A 27,230-nucleotide genomic window follows, 5' to 3' on the forward strand; every position below is an offset into this window, starting at 1 on the left:
ATCTGCCTCAGACGACTTCAGCGTTTCGGCGCCGTACGAACTCCGTTCTTTATTTCTAGTATCTTATCTTTAGGGCAACATCCATCGTGCATTTCCGTACCTATACGGTACAGGTGGATCTGCGATAAACAGGGCAATGTTGTCGGCAACTTGCTGGACGTATTTCCTCGATGCATTCTTCAGCTGCTCAAGCTCATTATCATCCAACGCGCGCTCCGGGGCTGCTCCAAAAAAATTCACAACAGATCCGACGGTTCCTAAAGGTTTCGCCGTTACGTTCACTGGGGCGGTGAAGTCGAGCTCGTAGTGGGCGATCTCAAGCCTGTTGTACCTCCTAAAAAGGCAAACAAACCACGTTTTAGGTCGATGCAAAGTTTTAAAACTTCAGCTTAAATACAAGGGTTTACGATTTGCAAAAACAGTCAGAGGTTGTTACGTCCGTACGGATTACACTCGTTCACACGTTGTGGATACAAAGCAGTAGCTATTTTGATCGGTTGCCTGACGAAGCCCGGTATGAAGGTAGTGAGTAGGCACCATGTCACAGAGACAGCGTGAGAAACACGCCACCAAAGTGCCAACAAATGAGAACACTCCACTTGCAGTACTGTTTACACACACTTTCCTCTGCCTGCTTTGGCGCCTTCATGCAATTTGTGACAACAGTCGCTTATTTATGCAATAACATCAAATCGCCCGTTGAGAGCAAAATGCGCCGTACGATGCCTGTAGCAGCGACACAGATCCTAAAACGGCCGACGGCACAGGAAGGAAAATGTAAGCGAGTAGAAAAAAACAACTAAAAAATGTAACACGGGATAGGAATCTATTTGAGAACCTCCGCAATGTGCTTAACACTGTCATCTTCGGCAAAATTTCGCCTCCATAGATCTACTTCGTTTAGGTGGAGATAGCGAATGGCCCGTGGTCTTCGACGTTGAAAAACATGGACAACTGGCGTAAACAGTTCGAAGTACCATGCGTTTGACGTTGCTGAGCCTGTCCTTGCACTCACAATTAGGGTAGCCACAAATTAAAGCTCACTAAAAGCCTAACGGAATGTCTACTTAGCAGGATTCGCCACTGACATGGATGACACATGTCGGAAGCCTACTGCGGTTACACCAACTCGCATTACGCTGTCTACAGTACTCGCATTCACTCTCAAGGGAACTGAAAAACGACGACTACAGCCAGTCAACATAACCTACTAAGGCTGTTGCAAGCTCCCTTAGTGAGATTAGCCAGAGACGATGACCATGGCCGTCAGAGGATCACGACAAAGTGGCCAGTGCCCAATTGCTGAGACTAGTTTTGAATAAAATGTAGGCATAAACAATACTTTCGGTGCCGCACTGGACAAGGGTGAGTTACCAAGACTGGCGTGTTTCAAAAAAGGAAGTTCGTTGGAGTTAAGATATGGCTTTTCCAGTTGTGTGTAAAGGATGAAAAACTCAAGACATCTCCACTAATGTAAAACCTGTGGAGAGGCGAAGCATGCAGCGTGTAAGATTATTCTTGGCGACCTGGCGTTTTTGCCGGCAGAGATTAAACCGTTGGGGGTAGAGGTATACAGCTTTGCTGTTGAACTATAGCGCCTTTAAGCACGAAGCGTTCTGGCGCAAGGCGTGAACAATTGTCCAGGAGTTTTCTTAGTACGCGTTACGAAGCGTTTCAGAGGGAGGCGTAAACTAGTGCCTCGGTGCGTTTCAGTACACGTGACAAAGCGCACTAGCGCGAGGCGTAAACAGTTCCACGGTGTTTTTCTAGTACGCGTTATGCTCTACCGCGAAGCGTAAACCAGTGCCCCAGTGTTTTAGTACCGTGACGACATGACGCCATGGTTTTTACGACGACAGGAGAAGCCAACAGCCTGCGCTACTAAGGGGCTTCGCCCCTAAAAAAGATCATTTTGTTCCCCTGGTGCGTACAAACACCCCTCATGGTGCATCTATTTCTCCTACCCATTACAGTCTCCACTGTGACTACTCCCCACCCTAAATACTACATACCACATGGTGCGGGCCTGTCAAAACACCCCATGTCTCAACCCAAATCACAATCCTTCTCCCGAGCAGCTGGGGGGTCTACTGATCACCTGCCCCCACGCTGACCAAATCTTTCTAGTTACCCGTGCCAGGACTTTGGCCAAGGCCCAAGGCTACCTGAACTAATTCGTACCCACCTCATCAAGTGCCGGCTCAACGACCACCGTTTCCTCTATTAAACATTGATGTTATCTTTCATGGTGCCTAAATATACGCCTGAAACTATATGATAACGCACCCTCTCAAAAGACCACTCTGCGGCGCTCAGTACGACATATTTTTGGGTTCCTAGCTTCTAGAAAGTACTTAAGCGCATCCGAACTTCTCGCACCATTCCCTACTAAACCTGTCGAAGTGAGCGGTTCGGCAAAATACACTTAAGCGGCGGGTGCAGCACTAGTTACCGGAATCATTTTGGCCAGAGTTCTTCAATATATATCAGTTACGAAACTCCGGTTTAAATTTCAGGTGGCGATGGCCCCCGTCCTCCGTTGAAGCTGTGGTTAAGAGTTGTCGGCGCAGAATATAGGGTACAAAAATGGACTCTGCAAAACTACTACTTCATCACAACATTTTGTAACATAAAGCCTGCTTTCTAAATTAGAAGCTATAAATTGGATTGAATTAGCTGACAATTTCGCGTTTTTTCTCTTTTATGACGTAAAGCAGAACCCACCATAAGTTGAGTACTACTTCAAAGACGACAGGCTAGTCAACTTCCCTCGTGTTTGCCACTGTTTGCCCTAGCGGAGGGGGTTAAATCACGGACCGCCATTTGATAAATGGGGTGGAGGGGGATTTTTGTAACTGGTATATATTGCGTAAATGTGGTTTTGGCTGGTTTATGTTACGGCGGTTTGGACCCAACACGACAATCTAGGAGTTTGTGTTCGCGCATCTAGGAGTGTCGAAGTGCATTTTTGTGTGCTGGCGTGCTTCCCAGTTTTGAACCGCTATATGCAGTAGAATACAGGCTCGCTGCAGCGCTAACGTGTATGCTAATTAGTTTTTTATCTCGCCTTATCTTGGCTGGCACGTTCCTCGGGCGTCTTGTCAAGGATTTGCAAAGTTTCCTAAGTAAATGAATGAACCTAGCGACTTCTCGGCATACTACTACAAAACTAACAAGAATGTCGGCAAGTCGTAAAAAAATAAAACATTTGGCGATTTTAAATCGGAATAAGTGGTTTAAAGATGCGCCTTCTTTTATATTCGAGCAATGGTAAAGTAATCTGCAAGGTGGCTTTTTTTTAGTCACCGTTTAAATGAACAGTTTCTTTCTCCTTATGAAATATCTTGTAGGAGGGATGCGAACAGACTAAAGGGATACAAAAGCTGCTAGACGCAGGCTTAAAAGGCAGTAACTCTGTCGAGAAACTTTGAAGTTACGGAGTTTTTTAAGAAATTATAATAATTTTATGACAGTGATTGTAAATATGTTGGGGTACCATGCAACACAAAGGCGGCCGATATATTCAATCATCTTGATTGCTGGTAGTGTTCACCTATCTTTTTACCCTGCAATTTTCTAAACCAATGCTCTTTCGTCTCCCGAAACTTGTAATTTCACCAAGTTACATCTGCTTCCGCGGAGTTGGTACTCAAAGTAAAAATCATCGACAAGGGAATTGTTGCAGGTATAGGGTGATGGTAGGGCTCACAAAACGTGCTCGTCTTGGATTGTTGAGTTGGACCATCACCTGAAAGCACCCGTTGCTGAAATATTGTACCGATGACGCAAAAGTCACTTTCTGGTTTGGCTTAGCAATGCAGTTCTAATTTTGCATACCAACAAAACTGAACATCAAACCGAAATTTAAAAGTCAGCGTGACCTAAACACAAGCTTATATAATAACGAAAACACAAGTTTAGTTACTCAAAAGGTGTACTATGTCAAAATAACCATTTGGAAATTTTTATGAAAACTTCTAAGATCTGTATCAGATTATATAGCAAAACCGAAGAAAAAGTGAGGAGTCTCAAACCGCTTTCTTGCTTCAGAGACTTGTTTTGCAGCATCGAAAATAATAAATGGACACGCAATATGGCTGTACGATTCCCGTGGCTCTTCCGATTCCACTGGATCGTAGATTTTGAAAGGTAATTGCCGTTAGCGAACGCCTAAATGTGTTTTTCTTATTTTCCCTATTCCGTCACCGCTGAGGTCAGTTAGGTATAAATATAAATGTTTTAAATACTTATAAAAATCATTGTGGTGAAAACAACTTCCCGGGGACGAAAAAGGGTTTTATAGGAAGGTCTAGTTTAAAAAAAATGCCTGTTCTCTTTGAGATTCCTTCAAATACACATCGTGTCGGTATCGTGCCGGTGATCGTTTCGGTATAAGTCTCTCGTGGCAGCACCCTGTGTTATGCACGATTTTAGCTTCAGCGAGTAAATATGAACAGCCCGAAAAAAAAAACTTATAGAAAAACTTCACCAAAATTATGAAATGTCGGTATCGTGTGGAATAAAAGAAAAAAATGTATTCCGGCTGCTTGACAGTGGAAACTATTTGACTTGCGACCCATTTACATGCCTTTGCACATTCTTATCTTCACTCATTAAATTATATTGAAGGTCGGCCGTGCTTTTACTAGAAGAATAGTGCGCTTAAGCAGCAGTTCAATAGCAAATTGTTTATCGGCTGCTCCACCTAGTTCTGGCGGGGCGAATGTACAGTGGCGTCGGAGACAATCTCCGCGTGTTCTTTCTTGAATGTTACAGCCTTTCCCACTGGAAAAAGATGGTGACCGAAATTGCCGCCTAAGCTATCGGTAATATAAGCGGGCGGAACTCCAAGTAAGACTTCTACGCTCCCGTGTAGTCTGCAATACCTCTGCCTCCCGGTTTAGCAAAAGAGAGCAAACTTTAGTGCGGGAAATTAGAGCCTCCGGGCCTGCATTTTATCCTTCCAGGATCATTTTTCTTCATCGAAACTGGAAATGCTACAGCGCCCGCAATGTGTATATTCTGAAATAAATAACAGTATAAACACAATGATTTTATCAGTAAACAAATTAGCTTCATGCCCAGGGGCCCATCCATTCATATTTATTTGATGATATTGCCTCAGAGTTGCCAGAGGGAACGTCGTCGGAGGTACGTCTGGTCGTGGCTAATCAGTTCGTCTGGTCTCGGCGGGTCACGGGCAGGGGACACGGGGCTGGGGAATGATCGCGTCCATGGCTAACCGGGGCTGGGGCGGGCCGACGCTTTCCAAGAGCCAGGGTGAGACCGCTTCATGAGTCGAGGCGGGGTGAAGCTCGTGGTCGGGATGGGACTGTACCCAGCACCTCCACCAAAATGTTACGTGGCGGCAGGACACAGATAAGACGAACGATGGAATGGGGTCGAACGATCTATTTACATTATTTACAAGCGGCCATGGCCGAGTCCGCTCAATCTGCACGCGCCCTCTTCCTAGTCGTCTTCGACGCCGAGCTATGCCGCCATGGGGCATTGTCCACTGGTCCCGTGACAATATATATTCCGCGGTGGCTAGGGCAATAAGTAAAGATGTAATACCAGGTGTGAACATCATCTCATCAATGCTCTGATTAATTCAGTGGCGTTTTTAAAATCAAACGTGTTTGCGTGATCTGAAACGACTTTATGCAAAACTTTCTTGTTTCGGGCGACCTTGCTTAGTACCACAATTGTGTCATTAATGTCATTTAGTAGCGAGGAGTATTTCCGAAGCTCATAATGTCTGTCAGCCTGGTACGAACTTAGGGTGCCGCATTTATGTTTTCGGTGTTATGTTGGCAAACAAGTTGTGTACAACAGAAAAGGCAGATGACTCTGTAAGGATCAGCTTATTTAAAAGTACATTTTGTGAGTATAAAAATATTGTAACATTTCTCTGCTTAATTGTTCTGCGTAGGACCGAGGGGTCTTGGGAGAATGGTTATAGAAGCTTTCTCATACAACTGATCCAACAGTCACAATACCAGTGTTCGTTTCTTTATATCTCGCTCTTCTAATTTCGTCATCATTTCACCACCGTTTAAGCTGGTGTTTTGCCACTGGCAGAACCTCGCCCAGCAAGTTTATCTTCTTGTAAGGCTTCCCTGCCTACCGAAACGTGCATAGAAAAAGCATCGGAAATTTTCACTTATTTTGGCATGCATTAATGTTATTCATTACGTCTTCACTTCTGGCTGAGTGCTTAGCCCGGCCAGCGGCCACCGAGCTGCCGGCGGGGCACCCCCTCCTCCTCCGAGCTCCGCGGCGGAAGCCCAGCGAGAAGACGACGACGACGACGACGGGTGGGACCCGGAGCCCCTCCTCACGTACGGGGAGGTGCTGGAGTGGTAACGGCTCGGCCGCCGCGCCGCGCCACCGCCCCACCCGGGACTCACGCGTTCGCAGGCAGTGCTGTTACACCAGTTACAGACACTATCGGTAATCACGCCGGTACTCGCACGCCACGTGTGCCCGGACGTCTACGTCAGTGATGTGTGCAGTGTGTGTGAGCGCGAACGCGCAACTTTGGCCCACATCCTGTGGCACTGTGCAGTGCATCCTGTAGAAGCAGCCGACCTCTACGGCCGGTTGCCGGACACCATCGTCAGTGCCGCGAACTCACCGGACCTGACATCACAAACCTTCGCCGTCCAGCAGCTCGAGGCTGCTCTCGCCAGGCAGAGGCGGAGAGAGGCGCCGACGGGAGGGAAAGGGACGAGTTCCCGAGTACCTTTCGCGCGCCGCTCTCGCCGACGCCGGCGGGGCCTAGTCCCGAGGGCGACGTAAACGCGTTGGGGGGAGGGAGCGGCTCTACCTAGCCCGGACCTCCCCTCTGCTGGCATTGAATAAAGTATTTCTCTCTCTCTTTCTCTCTCTCTCTCTCTCTCTCTCTCTCTCTCAGATGCCACGCTTGCCAATTAGAAGCTTCTTCGATTCTGCCACAGTTCCTCCCCTTAATGCTCGCGTCTTTTATTTTACCTTCTAAGTACAAATATTGCCAATGTTGCCACTTAGTCCATTTTCCCATTTCTGATAAGTTGGCAGGCTTTTTTCTTTTTAAATACTTCTTCGCATCATAGCACGTTTTTGTTTTTCCGGAGAGTTTGGCACCATCATATAATTTCTTCGTCCTACAGCAACTGTTGAGCCCGCCTACTGCAGCAAAGCCGAGACTGTGATTGCAATGAAAATTCAACACGTTTAGAGGGCCTAAATAATGCTCGCGCAGCTTTCCTTTAGGTCTTCAAGAAAAACGAAATCCAATTTCCTAAACACAGTTGGTAGAGCACGAAGGTTTCTCCCACGCAAACTTAAAGTGATTAAAGTCGAAAGCCAACGACCTGGCAACAAAGCCAAGACATGAAAGAAGAAGCAAATACTACGCCAACGCAGAACAGCAAATCCTGAAATTCCGACGAATGAAGCGCCGATACAAGGAAAGCGTAGATAAGAGAGCTCTGACCTTCAAAAACAAGAAGGGGAACGGAAACGCCTGCGCAGAGAGATACCTGAGCCGGAAGGGGCCGATGCATGGTTCACGCTTCCCACATAGCTCCGCTGCTTGAGCGGATTTTAAAGGCGTGAAACTGGCATTAATTTGTATATTTAAAGTTTCCACTTGTTGTACTCTGCCAGCTTCTCTTCACATAACTAATATTACTCGTAATGAACATAGCTGATCCTATTAATGCTCATAGAAGAGCTACCTGACAGATCCTAGGCGATCAATGACCCGCGTGCACAGCAAATGTGCTATCACTTTCTTCCATCTGTCCTCCGGCCTTCGGTACTCACTCTGTGATCTCCAAGACCGCTTGAACAGCAGGTATGCGCAGCTCAAACGTGAAGTCAGTAGTAACCGTGAACCATGAGCCGCTCGTTACTGTTCCCATTCCCTGCACGAAGAGGTCGTTAAATCTGAGATCAAAGCGAGCGCTCAGGCCACATTCGCCGAGCTGGACCACGTTGTTGCCTCTCGTGGCGACGTTCGACAAGCCTGTAACGTTGCCTCCAGACACCGACACGGAGCCGAAGGAGCAGTTGAAGGTTTCCAGGTCCCCGGGCAGCGGAGCAGGCTCAAAACCCGTGGAAACGACGAGTGTGCTGAGGCATCCGTCGAAAACCCATTGCTCGCGTTCTGCAGAACGGGGCGCCCGCGTCCTGCTCCATGAGGACGGCAGCCGTTCTTCCCTCTCCTCCTGAGAACTTTCGTAGGCGCCATCGTCGTCCCGGCTTGCAAAGTTCCGGCCTCTTAGCACACCCAAGTAATCCGACGCACCGTTGAGTGCCTTTTTCCAAGTCCGAATGGGATCCGTGCCTACACAAAAGAGCACAATATGAGCGATATGAAAAAGGGGGCATAAAGCCGTAGGTCCTATTATTATAGTATGTTACCTATGGCTCCTTCGAGTCAAACACTTTTCCGCGTGCACGTAGCTAGAGTCGTCATCAAAAATGTGTACGCCACGGTTTCTGTGGCTGGGCAGGGCGCGAGGCCAAGCAGGGGTGCTGTGGTTGTCACTGCCGGCTTGTAAAGGCTGATAATGAAGCCAAGGGAACGTTTGCTCTCGCTTTCATTGTGTGGTTGGCGCGACTAGTGCGGCGCCAATTGTCTGTTCTGAAGCGAAGTGTCTGCTTCGAGAAACAGGCCGCGCGATGCAGTTATCGCACCAGCTATATGAAAGCAAGAGCGAAAGTTTTCCTCGCTCTCTTTAGCCGCGTACGAAGCCGACAGCATCAAGCGCAACACCCCGGCTTCGCAGCCCGCCTGCTGCGGCCACGTTTGCCGTGGCCTACGAAATTTTGGCAAAGGCTGAATAGCAGTAGCACTCGTTTAAACCTATAAACTACAACTTTTATTGTTTTCCCGGTTTATACTTGAAAAATACGGAGAATTCGCCGGTTTAGAAACAAGCAATGAAATATTTCCTAATTACAGTTGCCTTTCTTTTTTCGTTCAGTGAAAAAAAAGGCCAAATTCCAAACAGAAGTTTTGTATGGTTTGCAATTGAAAATACTTTTGATGGTTGTATAGCTATTTGGCCCAATTAGCTATAGCCGCTTTTGCTACTGTATTTAGCTTTTCTTATCAACATTTCTATGGGTGCCTTTAGCTTCTCCAATGGTTGTATCTGTGGTATAGTTACAGCAGTTCCTACAGCTGGGTTTAGGTTTTTTTATCGACATTCCTTTAAGTGTATTTTGCTATAACATGTATTATAGCTGCATCTAGCTATTCTTATCGACATGTCAATCAGTGCTTTTAGCTTTGTTTACGTTGGTATTATTGGTTTAGCCATAGCTGTTCTGCTGCCTGTCTTTAGTTCTTCGTATCTTCATGCCTATTGATGCTTTAAGCTTCATTTATCAGTGGATTAGCTATAGCCGCTTCTACGGCTATTTTTCACTATTCGTATACCTATGGCTGTCTTTACCTTCTTCTAAATCTTATCAGCGGATCTCTATAGGAGTCTTTAGATTTTATATGCATGGTGAATATGCTTTCAAGCCATTTCATTTCGTCGCCTTAAGACAGTTCATAGGCCCGTCACGGTGGCTCAGTGGCTAAAGCGTTGTGAGGCTGAGCACGAGGACGCGGGTTCGATTCCCGGCTGCGGCGGCCGTTTTTGATGGAGGCGAAGAGCAAAAACGCCCGTGTGTACGAGATTTCGGCGGGCGATAAAGATCCCCAGGTGGTCAAAATTAATACGGAGCCCTCCACTACGTCTCGCATCATCGCCTGCGTTGCGTCGGCGCGTTAAATCCTACAATCAATCAATCAATAAGTACAGGTCATCGCCCGTAACCGTGTCATCTTATGGATGTCTTAGCTCCTCATCTGGAACGTCTTTGGTTACGTGCCTAGCTGCAGTCTGCGATGCATGTTTTGTTAATACTTTTCAAAAGAAGAAAGAGGACAAGGTGACGCATAGAAACACTCTGGGAAAGCTTCAAAGGCACCTGGCTGGCGCATATTTGTGTGAACCACAGCGCAAAATAGGTTTGTGTGTGTCCTGTCTTTATGGTCACTTTTGTACAAAATTGTTCTCGAAATGTGTGCTATATGGCATGTGATTCTCTTGCTTTTGTTGGATATTTCTTTGGGATGGTTCACAACAGGCTTAAACAGAAGCCTTCATAAAAATAAAACACAGAGGATTGTTAATCCATTTTCTTATGCATGGAAACTCTCTACGGCACTTCGCTGACAGTCTACGTACAGTCTGTGGTTCAACATTTGTCGCTCGTCACCTCTCTGCTTCACCCTACATCATGACTAATCTGTAATCACGGTGGTATACATGCGGCTCCTATATCTCTGGCAAACGTCGCAAGCTCCGTGCAGGAAAATTCATTCTAGTCTGTTGCGAAGCGAAATATGATTTTCATAGCAGTGCCCACTTTTTACTCGCACCAAAGAGCGAAGTGCCACAGAAGATTTTTCCGAGCTTACGTGACTGACTCGGCATGCATTTGCAAACTTTGACAACCCGCCGTGTCGATCGTTGCAACCTAAATTAGAATGTTGCTCAGTAGCTGCATTCAATCGCACTTTTTAAATATTTTCGGCATAATCAGCGACCAATGATATCTAACAAATGCTTTTCTACATTTGGCTCATCAATATCATCATCCCATACATCTAGTTCTATCGTGAGTCTAACGTTTGGTGTCATAGCTGGTTTTAAAACCTACAGAAAGAGTTTTTATGGATGTGCGATTTGTAGCTTCAGGGATAAGCGCATTTGTGTAACCTGCTAGACGCTCCAGGCGACATTTACCTCTGTAGCGAGCTACAAATCTTTTATGGCTTGGGGTCTGTAGCTTCTGTGCCAAGCACTTTTCTAAAGCCGCATAAATGCTACCTAATGGTCACACGTTTAAAGGTAAACGCTCACATATTGCTGCATAGGCAGCTGCAGGAGCTTGTTTACCAGGATCTCTTTAGCTTCCGGGCAAATACTTTTTGTACATCTTGTACAAGAGAACTCATGGTTTCACGTCTAGTGATTTACAGCAGCTAGAAAACAGTATACACCTCGCCGGGAGAGCTTTTGTCTTGGTAAGTTTATAAAAGTGAGTAGCCTGCTAAAGTAGCCTGAAGAGCTCTGGCTCTATAACCTAAACACAGCACAGTGTTCTATAGCTGTCTAAAGAGATCTTGACGGTTAACAGTCTTTACCTTGTGAAACATAAAAACTTCAATAGCTTGTCATAGCCTATTTAACATCGATTTATGGGTGGCTACAGGGACCCATAGGCGGCAATACCTAACCATAAATTGTTTCATAGGTGCCCAAAAACAATTTTTTCGGGGGATGACAACTCTCCCCACAGCCGAAGGACCCAACCAAGGGACACGTGGTCATCGGGAGTGTCACACATAGCGTGAAAAAAAGTGCCCCTGCTGTTTTGGGAAGCCAGGGTACTGAGTACGGCCGATGGCTGGTTTTCCCCGGTAGGCGATTGCGAAAAAAATTTCTCACTGCAGGACGGCAGGAAAAGCTGACGGTCAACCACACCTAAGAAGGCATAGGGAAAGTAGTTTGCCATGTTTGTGCGTTAAAAAAATTGTTTTATTTTTGATGAATGATTAAAAGTTGAGGGAAACCTTGTCCCATGGTGGGACACCAACGGAGGACTATCCTAATGATAATGGAATTTCAAACACTAGGCTATTGGAGAAGCTGTGCTCCCCAGCTCTTTCTTGTGAATTTGTGTGAATAGTGCCGCCATATTGCGAAGGTTTCGAGGTATTCCGTTCCCAGAAAAAAAGGGCTCTGTTGTAGTATGCACACAAAACTTTCTTACACCCTTTTTGGCCGAAAGGGCGTAAGAAACGTGTCCCGTGGCGGACACCTTTAGAAGGTGTTTTGGCAAGAAAAGGGTGTACGGATGAAAAAGGGTGTTAGTGTAAACACCCTAGAAAAGGGTGTAAGGTAGCTCCACACCCTAAAATAAGGGTGTGGCCAGGGCAACAGCTACGCCTGGCAATGTGAATCGGCGGAGCGCGCAGCATTCGATACAGAGAGTCAATACGCACAAGTTCCACTTGGGACACAAATAAATTGAGCAAGAAAACCAACGGGATGCAAGCGGTACAGGGAGTGCATACTTACGTAGTAATACATGTGGTCTTCTTACTTTTATATCCAGCAGAGGAAAGCCCCCCGATCGAGTCGGTGGGCTTGTCGCAAAAAACATATTTTAGCGCTAATTGTGAATCAACACGCGGATTGCCAAAAGTTTTAACCCTGAGGTAGTTTTTCTGTTCCATACCTTTTGGAATTTTATTCAATACCAAACAAATCTTCCCCGCCCCCTAAACACCATTCAAAAAGTGTGTTCATTATTTCAACACCCTTTTTCCGAGTACGATATAAAGGTACAAGTTTGGGTTTTCGAAACTAAGAAAAAGAGCGTAGAGAAAAAGGGTGTGAGAAAAGGGGTGTAAGAAAAGACGGCCAACTAAGAATGTGAAGCGACCTCCAACTTTGGAGGCATTTTGTACCTGTTTACACGGGTGGACTAAGCATTTTCTACAAGCGGGGGTGCTTTGTACCTCACTATGTTTAAAGCATTATGAATTGGCATGTTGTATACGCCTCGAGCGCGGCCTGTAGGGGCGCCACTGAAATCCCCCTAGCGGCCCATTTCGAAAGCAGGCGCGGGAGTCGGCGTCCCGCTCCCCAATGCCGCCGCTGCTTTTGCGGCACGTTCACGACTGGGATTTACCGTTTGCGGGCGTTTGAAATCCATGTTTTTGTGGAGCAGTCACTCTGTTCGCAAATGGGGTGTGTTTACGACAATGCAAATGTTTCTGACGCGATTTTAGTGTGGTGTGTTCGGTCTGTATAAGCGCCAGGTGTGTGTCACAGGCCAGCGTCGCGGAACCGACGTATGATGGAGCCGATTGTAGTTACACTGACCTGAATTTACTAGCAGTGTCTCCGTAACCACCAATTCATCAGATGTTCATGCTACGCATATACACTACGATTTAAATCGGTTTTGTGCGCTTACATAAACAGCGGAACCCTCATACCTGACAGCATCCCAGTTACGTTTGCCAATATTACACCTCAGATATCACCACCATTTAAAAGCCAGTCTGTGTTAATTTCGAGAATATTCAACAAAAGTACGATGGACAATGCATAATTATACTCGGGGATCAGCACACGGCAGAGTCGTATTGTCGTGAGGTGAGCGCCCGCAAACATTCATGAGCAGCGCGGAGACGGGTCTAGAATATAATCCGCGACCGCGACTAATGCTTCTTCGAAACATCGTCATTAGGCACAGGGAGCCTGCAGAATAAAGCAGAAACTGAAACCAGAGGGCCTTATCACATACCACACTCTTTCAACGACACCTTTCATCGCTTGTTGAACAGCCTACATGTATACTTCCAAAAATACGTCCGCCGTACGATCAGCTGTTCGTTGAAGTAAAAAAACAAAAGGAAAGTGAACGCGAGATTTGTGTGTGCGTGATTACTAAAACGTTCACTGCTTGATACCGCTCCGCATTTGTACACAGCATCCCCCCTCCCCCTCCCCCCCCCCCCCCGATCGACATCTCGCGAAATAGGGCTTTCGCGTATAGTTGCTCGATTGAACCCTACCTGGTTTAAGTTTCCACGAACGTCTTTAGCAAGTCAGAAGCTTTATTGTTTTTTTTTTTTTTTTCATTTCCGTTAGAGCTATTATGTTTCTTATTTCTGCAATTGCACAGCATTTATTTTTTCGTGGTTTCATTACTTGCCTTGGTTCTTGCTATATGGCGTGTGTGGGCACATATTAAGCGACCCACAGGCTTCGAATATACTTTACGTTTTCGCATGGTTTATATTATTATAGAAGGCATGAGTTATTGTACCGGATTGGGTCATCACATCCCCGCAACAGATTTTTCTGCGACGTATATATTCGAAACGAAGCCGCCTTCGTTGTCCCCGCTACAAAATGAAGACAACCTCTCATTGTGCCAGTATCAGGACTAAACGAGGCGACAGTAGAATTCATTTGTGTCTGATGTTTTGGAGGTGACAGGGGTGATATGTTGCTATCGTCGCCGACGCCCGGAAGAGCGGCGACGAAGCGCGCAGCACCGCGTCCCCGGGTAGCTCTTGCAGGCGATCGCGTACTCTACGAAGACGCAGCTGCTATTTAAGTGACCTAAACATACTCTCTGCCTATAGACGTCACCATAACAAGTTTTTTTAGGGCGCGGAAAGGCGAAAAGAAGCGAAACGGAACCAAAACACTGCACGAGCCCCTATCAGCCACGCAGCGCAAATCCCGTCAACGCCGCGGAGAAGGGGCGGCAGGCGGCGTAGCGATCGCGAAGCTCGAGGCGTATTACCAGGGAAGCTGCTTAAGCTTCGTCTGGTTTCGGTGGGGTTAGCAAAAATTGACGTGAAAGACAAAAATGTATGTTAGCAACATTTTCTAATTATCAGTGCAAGCTGAGGTTTTCACATTCTTGAAAATTTTGTGAAAACAGCCGTAAACTTTTCCACTCATGTTGCATTATTTGACCCAGAAAACGGGTGGTGACCGCGCTGAGATGAGCAAAATTGAAATTGAAGAAAATACCCGAAAATGGGCGAGAAAGTTCCTGCTAAATATTATGTGAGTCAATATGTCTGTATATAAGCGCAATACTCAGGGCTCGAAGAATAAATACAAACTAAATAGCTAGTCACGTGTTCTTTACCGCCGAAAGGAACACCAAGCAGCAATGGGCGAAAGTTTGAAATTACAATAGAAAAAAAACGTGTTTTTGCATCCTGTTCCTTAATTTTGCATCATATTCGCTTCCTTCAATAATATCAAACTACATATTGTCCTTGACCGACGAAGGGTTTTTAAAACGTGCTCCAGCCAGTTAAATGGTTAGTTGTATTATACGTCACCGTTATATTTTTCGCACCCGCTTCATTCTGAGCAGCGTAGACCTTGACGGCTCCTAGTGTTTTCTCTGCCAGCTTGCGCAGCTCACGGGCCAAAATCTCGCCGATCTTCTCTTGAATGGAAGGTTTAATCAGGTCAGTAATAAAACCATAGCTCCCGATGTTGGTTCCTCCCAGTCGTAGACGGATGTTCGACATGTGCACTCCGTGCACTTGAAGTTGAACACGATTTGGGAAGAGCCTGAAACAGTAAAATTAGTTCATTTATTCATTCACAAAACATCACCAGGGTGGAACCCCAATGCCGTCTTCCCCGATGCTTTTAATCAATGTCGAATAACTTGAGAACCAACTGGCAGACTACTACACGCCGCGCTATGATAACCATTGGTTGCCTTGTATTTTTGTTCCAAATATCGTGTATTTCCTGAGGTTTCTGGAATGAATTTTTTTGTTTACATCCATCTGCTATATTTTGCATGATATTTTTCGCAATGCTCAAATCCACGTTTAGTAAAAGATTTTTAAACTTTTTTTATACGACTGGTTTGCGTATTTGTGCCGGCTTTTTGTTATGGCGATCGTTTCGCCGAATTGTTTTACCTCTATTTATTGATGTATTTGCTTTGTGCCACTACCCTCAAAAAGGCTGAACGGCCAATGAGGCTGTGTGAAATTAAATGAATATTTATTTATGCTTATTTATTAAATAAATAAATAAATAAATAAATAAATAAATAAATAAATAAATAAATAAATAAATAAATAAATAAATAAATAAATAAATAAATAAATAAATAAATAAATAAATAAATAAATAAATAAAGAGACTTTTTCAGGGAGGCTTCTATGGCTACTATCCGGTATATAACGGGGTCCGCGCGCGCATGCGGCTATAAAGAACCTAGGAAAGCACCATAGAAAGATTAAGCCAATACCCAAAGCAGAGCAATATCTCCGCTCATGGCCGAACGTAACCTTTTCCAAAAATTGAAAGGGAAACGGACAACTACAAAAGGAAGTCCCATCGCGAAAGTAAACGCATATTGCCGTTGGCGTAGGAGCTATGTGTACCCTTGGAAGCCGAGTTTATAAATCTCATCCCTTGGATTTGCCTTTGGACTGTATTATTTATCCTTAATAGACACCATTTCAGAGATCTCTGGAGTCAAATGAACAATGTGTGCGTACATTTGTCTGCCGTAAAATGAACGCAGTCAACGCTCAAGAGAAGTAAAATTTCCTTGTAGCATTCTGAAAAAATCTGTTTCTTGTATAGATCGCGTGCTTTTGAGCTTTGCTGATGATCCAGTTTCGCCAAGTCGGAATCGCGAGTCATTTTTCGGTGTTAAGTACAACATGCAAGCAGTAATTTTATTCTGTGTGAGTGCTTTATGCAAGCCGGCTAGCGTGAATAAAAATCCGCGTTAGCCTATGTTATTAAGGAATGTCAAAGTACATATTAATAGTGCAACGATGAAAAAATCTCGCATGAAAAGAGAACAAAGGAATCTTGTTTCATGATAGCGCTAACTAATCTAAGCCTTAGAAAACTCTCAAGCAGGTTTCTTATTAATGATAAATAAAATTATCTCTCCTGCGACGAGTATTCTTTATTTCGCATGTCTGTTCCCACTGGGAGTTATTCATCTTTGGTTGGCATTTGTCTCTGCCGTAGTTAGGTGCCCGCCCGTTTGTGTGTTTGGGCCTCCGTAAAAATATCCATGATTTGCGGATCGTTTAGGTCAAATATACATAGGATGAATAGGTTGAGGTGTTTTTCTCTAATCCATTTATTACACCATATGTTATACTACAGATAATATCTAAGTACGTGGTACAGGGTTCCGCGCAAACAGCGAGCAAAGCTTAGTAGGTATACGAAACAAAGATGTGTTTGGAAACATATAGCCACATACTTCTTTCAGTCCGAGGACATGGTTGGAGGAATTTGCAGTCTAGTATATATTCGTAACTTCTTCATTAGATCGTCTTGCTAGATGCAGCATTATTTTGAAAAATATTGAGACCAGTGTTTAATTAATTTCCTGTGTTAGCATAGGTATAACCAACGTCTCGATTCCAAGCACTGCTCATGTCTACGAATGTGTCTCAACTACAGTAAACTCTCGACAAACAGAACTTCAAGGGACCAAAAAAATCATATTCCATTTAACAGAAGTCCCGTTTACTGATAGAGTGATGTGCAATGGTGCAAATTTATGTGCCTCACACTCTTAGTACGATTTCATGGAACTTTCAGCACTAGAATGTGACGTAGCTGATAGTTGTTTAGACAGTAACAAACCTACAAGAGGTTTAGGCGCGCAGCGTACACATTGGCAACAATTAGTGACTGCACTAAATATGCTTCCGGTTTTTTTTTTCTTTTAGTCCTCGCAACTGCAACTTCAGGGTCGGTTTTCCATGGTACTTAAGCTTTAGATTACATTTCAGATCCTCGTTCCTTCGGAAACATATTCTTAGATACTGCACAGCAGACTGCGCTCCTTGAAGTTTGGTATGTTTTACGGAAGCTATCCCTTCAGGTTCATATGATGGCTTCTCCTTTTCGTCCACCTCTTCATTCCAGACGCTTCTTTTGGGGCCCGAATCGCGAGGTTTCGAAGGCATCCCGTAGCTTCTCCTTGCTGTGCGGGATCCTCGTTAAGCTGTTTTTCGGGATCCCGGTCTTCGTCGCGAACGCCGTCTTGGTGTTAGAGCTGCTTTCGAAGTCAAGAATGACGTGCATCTTATTTGTAACGTAAGCGCATGGTGGACACGCTTCTCTGTCGCCATTGAAACAACTGAGGCTACAGGCCTCAATTTTGAGAGTGATGACGGGGCACAGAATTTAGAAGACGGCAACGTGGGAATGGAGCACGAATAGCGCCATGATGGCACGAACGAAGTGGCAGGAGCTAAGCACTGTAACCTCGGAGACAATATTAGAAACCGAGTGACGAGAACAAGAACTGCGATGTTGCCTTTGTCGGCTTAACGCGGCTGACTACTAACGAGACGAGGTTTGCCAAGTCAACGAGGAGAAAAAGAAAACGAAATTGCCGGAATTGGAGAAAGCTGAGGCTCATGGCAATAGGTTTGACAATTAGTTCCAACTTAGGTTCTGTTGACACGGAGAGGTGTTTGCCAAAAGTTTTTTTACGCTTTCTGAACACAAAACCAACCAACTTGCAGGCTAATGCTCCATTTCAGCGGCAATTCAGTTTGAGCGACTTCTGTTTATCGGGATTCTACTGTATGTGTAAATAAACGCTAAACCAGGGTAAACGCACACTTTCACTCGCATGTTAGATATCCCAGCTTCTAAAGGGATTTACACAACAGTCTTATTGGTGGTGTACATGCCTACACTTGAATAACATGAAGTTCTATTTGGGAAAGATCGTGCGTATTGAATTTATAGAGTCATTTGTAATTTTTGAAGATAAAAGGCCTTTTTAAACTGTAATGACTTGCGACCGAGCCGCCGACGCAATCCAAGAGCACTGAAGAGATGGCTCTTAAGAGATGTACATCCAAATGTCCACAAAGTATGTCGCGTGGAGGCAGCAGAAATGTAACAAACCAGGGTTCAAGAGATGCGACGAGTTTAGAAGCCGGCCATGAGAGAGGCTGCGTGAGCCACGCCCCCTATACAGCTTACCTTTGTAAGGGGTTGGGTCCACAGTACTGCGCTCCACTGCTGTTTTTGTCACCCTCTCGTGACAACACCTTCTTTGAGTTGAGGACCGCATAACAAAACAACCAGGCTGACACAGCTTTCCGCACGATTCTAATCGCTTTGTTTCATCACCATGAAAGCGAACTGCCGATTACCACCTCCTCCGCCAAATGCTTCGACAGGTGCTTTTAGACATTAACACATGCCACTCTGTTTTTTTTTCTGCACACTGCGACGTGCTAGTTTGGAAGTTTAGGTCCCCGAAGTCCCGAAGAAGTAAATATGATAAGCTTTGTTTAGTGGTTCTCGCAAAATTTAAACATGGAGTCGGGGACATACGATGCGTTTCAAAACACCAACACGGTGTCCCACTTGTTCCCCGTCCTATATTTTGACCTATTTTTTTCAGAGTGTTTAAGCAGAACCCCCTAACGTAAATTTAGACCTTTAGAACTATTGGCTATGTACAGTCGGAAAAACGCTTGTCTATAACAGCGATTTCGACTTCAACGAGCTACATTCGAAAACTGCAAAAACATAATCGTTCCAAACATGTCGGAGGCAAAAGCTAAGGGCTAAGACTTCAGAATTCCGCAGTAGTTTTATTCAAATCCCGCTCCGGCGGGGCAGGATAGGGCTGAGAGTACGAACGCTGTGTTATAGACAAGCCTTTTACCGGCTGTACACTACTTTCTGAGTATCTGTCAGCAATCTGCTTCGAAACATTGCAACCTGAGATTACGCTTTTGGTAAAACTGCTGCGATGCAAGCGCATAACCTTCACATGTGTTTCTCTAATCTGGTACTCGCATGTTAAAGAAGAAACAAAATGCACTGAGGGAAGTTAAGTACTTGTGCAAGAAGAGAAAATTAAAATCGGGAAAATGTGTTATTACTGTAGACCTAACACTGGTGCCGTATGAGAGGGCAAACTTCACAGCCTTATGCGCGCCAGAAAATAGCGCCTGTTTCGAGTAATTCTCCGAATTTGATATAAAATGGCACTAGTCTGTAGGAGGATCAAAGAGCTGTTGACTTTTAATACAAACTGCACTGAGCTTCTATTTACAAAAAAGTTGAACAAAATCATGACATTTAAAGTGTATCTCGTGTGTCTATTTCCAAATGTTAGTGATACGTAGACTATATTCGAAAACAGATTTCCAAGGATAGGATTGGCCAAACATATTCTATCAGAAGCCACCTTCACTGAGTACTCTAAGGAAACGGAGTTACTGGCGCCACGAAGCAATGAACGACAGTGTAACAGGACCTTGAAGAGATCATTGTACCTTCTCTGCATATTAGCGGACTTTAATAAGCTGAAATGTCACTGTAACATGGCATGCCTGCAATCATTATCCTGACACAGAAAGTTATGGTTTGTCTGGCAGTCATAAGCGTTTGTTGTTCGCGTGATACAAACAAATCCCAAGCTCGTTGTGTTAATAGAGATGAATTAGACTGAATACGTTTTACGCCTATGCAAAGCACCGAAAGAGTAACCAGTGGCAAGTTCATACGTTGAATTCACTGCCATAAAATATAAATCATAATTTTAGCATCGAACGCCCACACCTCGGTATACGTGTCAGCTAAAAAAAGCACTTTTAAATAATACTTCCTTTATCAAAAAAGGTGTGATTGTCACCACTACCAAGAAAAAAACTTTCCAAGAATTGTGACCGTAACTAACAAGAACATGACTGAATTTTGCGAAGCATCCCGCTTCATACGTAGTGTAGAAATAAAAATTGTTAACGCATAGAATTGCCATCTAACCGCGGGGCGATGAAAGCGCTGTTTGTGGAATTCTCAGAACGGCCGCTGGTAGACTTTTGTGGAAATGCCGGGATGTTACTTTCAACGCCCTTCGCATTCTTTGAGGCGCATAAGTAACGTAATGGTGCGTCCGGCTAACGGTGTGGTAGAATTTGTTCAATACGGGTTTCTGTGGCATGGCTTTACAGCGAGTAAAATTCATTCGTACGTTGTCACAACTATTCAGGCGAACAAGTTTTGGAAATAAATGTTAAAATACTCAAACCTGATACGCTTGGGCCATCACTGTGAGATCCTAAAGTAAATAGTAATTTATCTGAAAATACCGTACACTGGCAATATCAAACTACCACCCCTTCAACAGCCGTCAACATCACCTTCTGTTCTCCACCATCGCCATTATTCGACTTGTTAGCATTGGTTACAGGCCGAGCCACGAGCACAGAATAAATCATGCGCCTAGCGCTGCAAGACGCCTTGTGCATTTCTTTGTTCTCTGGCGTGCACAGTAAAACTTTTTTTAACGGTTTGGCTTGCCTATGAAATACAGTGAGCTTAAAAGGAGGTGGTTATCACTTTCCACTAGAAGCATTCCTATTTGGGGTAATTTTCAAAGCAGAATGTTGGCCCTCAAAGTTATCTTTAGGGCAAATGCTCGCTCTGAATGTCTGTGAAAAAAAGACAAGCTGGTGTAGTGAGTAAAATAATAATCACATTCGTCGCATGGTCTTTTGAACCATTAGAGCTCCATTCATTAAAGATTAAAAGTAAAGGCAACAGCGAGACACTTACTCTTCAGCAGTGAAGGATGCTTGGAAGGTAGGCACCCGAGCACCCACGCGCATTGCCTTTCTCAGTAACACCGACCTCAGGCGACCCACGAAATTTGCTTCCAGAGGTCCTCCTTTGATATGGAAGGTTATTCGACTGCCAGACATGCCAGCGCGAAGCACACTTTGCCCGGTCCTTCGCATGGTCTGAAGTCCAGTCAGTCTGCCTCCAGTTAAGGTTACGCTTGTTCCAAACAGGCCTTCAAGCCTCCGGTTCATTTCAGGCAGTGGAATTTGTGAGAATTGTTCTGACAGAAGCACTTTTTCAAGACCTCTGTCAAAGATTGAGCCTACATTGGAGCAAAATTCTGAAAAGAAAAAAATCAATAATAGCGGGTGAGATATTTTTCTGAGGCCGCTAGACCATGCCTTCTAAAAGGTGGAGTGAAGTACAAATCTTTCTAGTAAAGAATTGTAGAACTCCTAGTGCAGAAACCGAAGACATTGCCCAAGTTATTTATTGAAATAATGCGGTACAAAAGCATGCTTTTAAACAAATAACTACAACAGTGCAAGCCAATGCGTAATTCCCTGAACGTCTTGTATGAGCTCACAAAGCTCTCCAACAAGAAGGAAATTGATGTTTATAAGGAGAAAAACGGGAGAAAGCACTTGAAAGAACAAGAGTATAAATTTATTTTCCGATATTTTTTGAGTCCTTCTGAAACCGGAAATCGATTTAGTAACGTTACAATGCAAAAAGTGTAAATGCAAAGTTCTGAATTATGTTAAAGGCGCACTGACACCAATTTTCAGCGTTAATATTATTGCACACTTCGCTTCCTTCACTCAACAGAATACCCTGGCTGAAATATGAGCGGCCTGCGACACGAAGAACGTAGTTCAATTGGATCTCATTTACCGCGCCAACGGAGCAGCGCGCGGAGCGGCACTTAGCAAATGAACAACAGCGTGACATCACCCTGTGAAGCCAAAAGAAGTGACGCGACCGCGCTCGTCAAAACCTTGTGACGGCACTTCACGCGCGCGGCCCCACGAGCGGCGAGCGGGAGCAGCACCCTCTCAAGCAGGCGCCGGTGATGTCCGCACAAACCGGTGAGGTCAGGCCGGGATTCTGTCATATGCGCCGTTCGATATGAAAGCGTGGGAACTTGAAACAAATGATTTTCAGGCCGTTCAATGTAATAAACTATCGGGCGCTGAAGTATTTGAGGTGCTGTTTCAGGTTCACCACACCATTAAGCATCGATAAAAACAATAAAAGTGTAACATAAAATTTTCGTGTCAGTGCTCCTTTAATGGCGTTCCATGATAAGAAGTTCTGAAATGTTAAACTTAATTTGGCAAATTTGCCCGTATCTCAGAGCAACCAAAATTACTGCATGTCTGTATAGTTTATAGATTTGGAAATAATAAAAGTTCAATAGCTAATTCACACAGAATTCTCTCGAATGGTGAAACTTTAGGATCCTAGCGCCGATACAAACAACATATATTCTGCTGCAGAAATAGTTGCGAAACACTTTTGGCGGCACCGCTCCCCAAATAATAGGTGTGTTTGCTTAATGTTACCACAAACTAAATGTTTGGGGGTTCTAGCTAGATAAAGAGGGAGTACATATGGGTTGACAGCAATTTTAAATACAGCCCTAACCAGGCGAAGGTGATTCTAAGAAATAACAGCGTCTTACAACCACTTGCCTCACTTTATGTCATACATAACTTCACGCCCGATAAGGATTCCCTGAAACAATTGACCGCCCAAATAAAAGTCAGATAATCTTAGTTTAAATGCTCATGTCTCTATGCTCAAAAACATTTCAGCCCATGGAGATGATTCTCAAATTTACGAAGAGACGAACAGCTAAGAATACTCAAAGTAGAGAAGGAAAGGTTGGGCGCAAAACGTATTGACGGCAGCCGAATAATTTATGCAGAATGTATCTAAGGTTCCTCGGAAATGAAAACAAATATTATGGTATTTATGTCAGAAAAGTTCCAAAACAAGAACGTCAGCCGTAGTTTTGTAGTTAATGCCAGACCACCATTTCGTAACTTTGGATTGATAGTCCTTGAAGGTGGGAGATTACTTGCCATGAGCTGAGAGGCTTTATGCGCTTCTCATTGGCTTTGTTTTTTCAATGGGTGAAATAATAGGATTTTAAATTGTGCGCGTGAGCTGCAAGGCTCGGCAATGCATTCTGTATCTTTTTCGTTGTAAGTTAGCGTCGCGCAGAGCATTTTTAACAAAGACATGAACCGAAACGTGGACATTCTAGGCTTATACAACAAGTTTCTTATTTTACCTTAAGCCATGACATTAGAAATGGGCTTTATTCTGCGGTTTGTGCACATTAGAAACAATTGTTCGTAAAACGCAGCCACGAAGCCTGGAGGTTAAAAAAATAGACAAAAACGGGCAAAGGTGTCGGGGATAAATCCTCGAGCACGTTTTGAAGGTGGACCCTACAGTAAAAACGTACGCAGGCACCGACATTAAAAAGAGACCTGAAAGTCTGATACGAGAAAAAGAGAAAACCTGTTACCAGCTTCACGACCACGTTAGTAGGCCCGAAATCGCCCACGTAATTTTGCCTACATTCCTAAATTCTCTTTTGGGTCTTCACCGACGATAACGTTGATTGCCGAAGTTTACGGTGTGGTGCCATTAACTTTGTAAGTGTTAAAATAGCTATCTAAGTGTAGTTTGCAAACTACTGGCCGCGAGTGATAACGGTAGTGATAAATAAACAAAGGGTATCTGACACTAGGTTGCAGCCGCCGATACGCTTATGCGGGCTGGTTTTTGGATTTGCGTATCTACAGTGAAAAAAGTGTGATAAATATTGTTCTTATTATACAGTATTGTACGTGTTTTGAGTGCGCTATCTAAAGACCGTCATTTGGAAACACATCTATGCAAAGAAAGTTCAAAAAAGGGCTAATTATGCTTCAAACCTTTAGAAATGTTTTAAAGTAATCTTGCTAGCTGAAAATATTACGAAATAAAGAAATTTTGCTGGATTTAAAACCTAAACTGGGTTCCTTCTTCCGATGTAAACAACAGATTCACGAGACGCCGGCAAGGTGCCTTTATTTATCAGTGGGCTTGTATTCTGCCGCTGATTACGTAGCATTGTCTATGCAGCAAGGAGTAGAAAGTTCTACAAATTATACGGTAAATAGGTTTTCGCTATTTCACCGCTGCACACCTTTATAACACATTCTTGTTTTGAAAAAAGTTACAGTACAGAAAGCATTGCGAAACTTGCACCGCTGAACTGATAAGAACACCGGGTGGAAAAATAACCAGTGTTGAGGTACCGCCACTAAAAATCCAAGGGAATTCTTGCAGGGGATTTCCCGCCTGGAGAACCGGAAGTGACTCCCCAGGGACCCGTCCCTCAGTTGGAAAGTGCACTAGGGTCTCCGGGATGGCAGTTCCTAAGGTAACACCCTTTGCCGTGGGTAAGTAAAAAGAGCAGATAGGTGGAGACTCTCTTGTTGTGCCGAAGCCCGCACAATCGCTATGATATTTCGCTCTCACGCAGAGCGACTTCAGGTGAGCGCAGCAACACCAAAATAGCGGGTGGCTGCTGCGATACTTGCAGGGAAAGAGACGTACAGAAACCCGTTTGGCAGAGCAAAAATTTGTGATTAAAATGATTAGTTTACGTATTTCTGATTAAATCGGACAAAAATCATTTTAGTGCTCTCGGCACCACAGATATGGTCACCATCGGCATGTAACCCCCGCTCTGCAGTTTTTATAAATACCTCGCAATAAGCATGTGCTGGGGATGCAAGAGACCAAACCCTTCCTGTGTCAGTCATGGCAGTAGCATCGCTAGCCAGGTGCGAAGCGCGATACAAACTCGAAACCTATAGCACCTTGTTTTGTCGCGTTTGCAGTGGCATTTCAAATTATTTTTTGCTAAATTAGAATTAGCACCTACTTAAAAATGTCTGTTCTGACTTCTCCTTCCTTCCTGTGTCAGTCGTGGCAGTAGCATCACGCCTGAACTGAAGCATGATTATACGGTTTCCTTGGCATTTTGATAACTTCAAGGGCAGAAATCGGGCATCCCAAAGTCACTTACTATTACGGCTGACCATGAGGTTGTGTTTCTGAGGAGTTACCGTTGAAGGAAGAGGCTAATGGCCGGCCTTGAGGGATACTTTACCAACCCATCGTAACACCACTTAAATTTCTCGAATGAACCTCTTAACACCTACATCTGTGCTGGGTCAATTATTTAGCCACTAGGCCATAACGACCATTTGTCACAGGGCTGATTCCCCAAACGCAACATGTGATATTGCTTTTTTACAATTTTCGTCAACGTAAAAGGTGGCCAGCCTTCGACTACTTTCGGCATACCATAAAGCTTTAAATCAAGCCCAAACATAAACAACTTTGTGAAAAAGCTTTCGTGTTCCAATTCGTTAAATTTATCGTGTACCATTGTTTGAGCATCAAAAGCTTTCCAATTGTTTGCTTTGCGTTAGCGAGAACGTTTCAACTTGCCGTAATGCTGCTACGGAACTTCAACCAGTGCGACCACAGCCTTGGATAAGTTTTCCATAGTTTAGGATTATATTATTCGGTCGTAAAAATTTCTGTCCTAGCTGATGTGAACCGAGAATAAACAAGCGTTAGGTGCGTTGCATACTTGCTTCAGTTAAACATAAATAAGTACCCGCCGCGGTGCTCAGTGGCTCAGGCGTTGTTCTGCACAGCCCAAAGACCAGGTTTAGAATCCAACTGCGTCGAACGCTTTTTTGATGGAAGCGAAAACTTAAAATGACCATGCGTTCAATATTTCCGTACACGTTAAAGTTAGCTACGTTGTTAAAACTAAGCCAGGGTCCTCCACTACGGCGCGCCTTATCACCTATGTAGCGTCGTAACGGTAAACCTCATAAACAATCACTCAATCAATCAATCAATCAAGACTTGCTAAGCAATAACTAAAAGTGAGTACTTCTTGCGTGAGCGGGAAAGGTTTGTGTCGTACACCAAGGGGAGCCATTCCTTTGTAAATATGTACTACTTCTGCGCCTATATCATATACTATGTTGTTTTGGTTTCACCACAACTTTATATACGCTTTTGGTTTGCTACTTGAATACGTTGTTTTCAGTTGCGGTGTATATATCCAAACAAACGGAGCATTCTAACAAGCTCTCACCTCCGAACGACATAGTTTCTGTTTCTGCAGTCAAGTTGTACGTACGCTCGTTTTGAATAATGTGAATGTTGTTATAAATTTAGTCTTTCAAAATATCAACTATGCTAGCCAGGTGCGAAGCTCGATAAAAACTCGAAACCTATGGCATCCTATTGTATTGTGCCACGTTTGCAGTGTCTTTTTAAATTATTTTTTTGCTGAGTTCGAATTGGCACCTACTTGAAAATGTCTGTTCTGACTTCTCTTAAGGTGGAGTCGTTTGAGCTTTGTCTTTTCTAATAGTGTACAGAACCCTTAGCTGTGGTGACGCTTCACCAGTATTCATCTTGAGCTTTAGGAGATAATTAATCAACATTGTTATAGCATGCCAAATTGCAGCCAACATCTAGTTTTATAGTCGTCTAAGCGTAAATTAATTTGTTTTATGTCGCATTCGAGATTTCAATAGGCTCTAGCAGTCATTGTGTATAGAAACAATGATAGTTTCGGGTTCTATGTTGTAGCACAAGACTAAAGGGCGTTTCTGCTTTCCTTCACCCTAAATAATTATATGCATGCTATTACGCCTTATTTTAAACAATCGCGCGCTTAATTTATATTTATTGATGCAATGATTTGAACAAGTGAAATGACTAGCAATTCTCAAATCAAACTAGAATATTGTGGTGAACTTACCCGCTGTTGAGACACGCAGAACGACGCCGAACACAAAGTAAATCTTGTACGTCATGACGAACCATACGAAATGTGCCACAACTAGTATTTCAAGAACGTTCGGTGGTCTTTCCCGAGGGCTCTGCCAGCGACGGCCGTATATATATGAGCTAGGGAACCGCCGTGCGCAA

The 27,230-nt window shown here is 44.2% G+C and overlaps 1 protein-coding gene across 1 annotated transcript; it reads right to left on the bottom strand.

The window, feature by feature from the left end:
- On the bottom strand, window positions 1-27,230 carry LOC144169192 (uncharacterized). Its single transcript, XM_077698232.1, has 5 exons — window positions 27,061-27,230; window positions 21,195-21,540; window positions 14,956-15,176; window positions 7,813-8,335; window positions 1-334 (listed from the first exon to the last, which is right to left on the bottom strand). Exons 1-5 carry the CDS (start codon window positions 27,113-27,115, stop codon window positions 70-72), a joined length of 1,410 nt encoding a protein of 469 aa, XP_077554358.1. The 5' UTR covers window positions 27,116-27,230; the 3' UTR covers window positions 1-69.

This window comes from Haemaphysalis longicornis, unplaced genomic scaffold (assembly GCF_048455015.1).
Source record: "Haemaphysalis longicornis isolate Haplotype H1 unplaced genomic scaffold, Haemaphysalis longicornis Haplotype H1 scaffold_2, whole genome shotgun sequence".
In the NCBI taxonomy this organism is placed as follows: Eukaryota; Metazoa; Arthropoda; class Arachnida; order Ixodida; family Ixodidae; genus Haemaphysalis; species Haemaphysalis longicornis.

Coding starts and splice junctions, on each gene's coding strand:
- LOC144169192 (XM_077698232.1), bottom strand. CDS start 27,115: ATGACGTACAAGATTTACTTTGTGTTCGGCGTCGTTCTGCGTGTCTCA. Junction 21,541..27,060: donor TCTGCGTGTCTCAACAGCGG/GTAAGTTCACCA, acceptor TTTTCTTTTCAG/AATTTTGCTCCAATGTAGGC. Junction 8,336..14,955: donor CGCTGCTCAGAATGAAGCGG/GTGCGAAAAATA, acceptor TCTTTTGTGTAG/GCACGGATCCCATTCGGACT.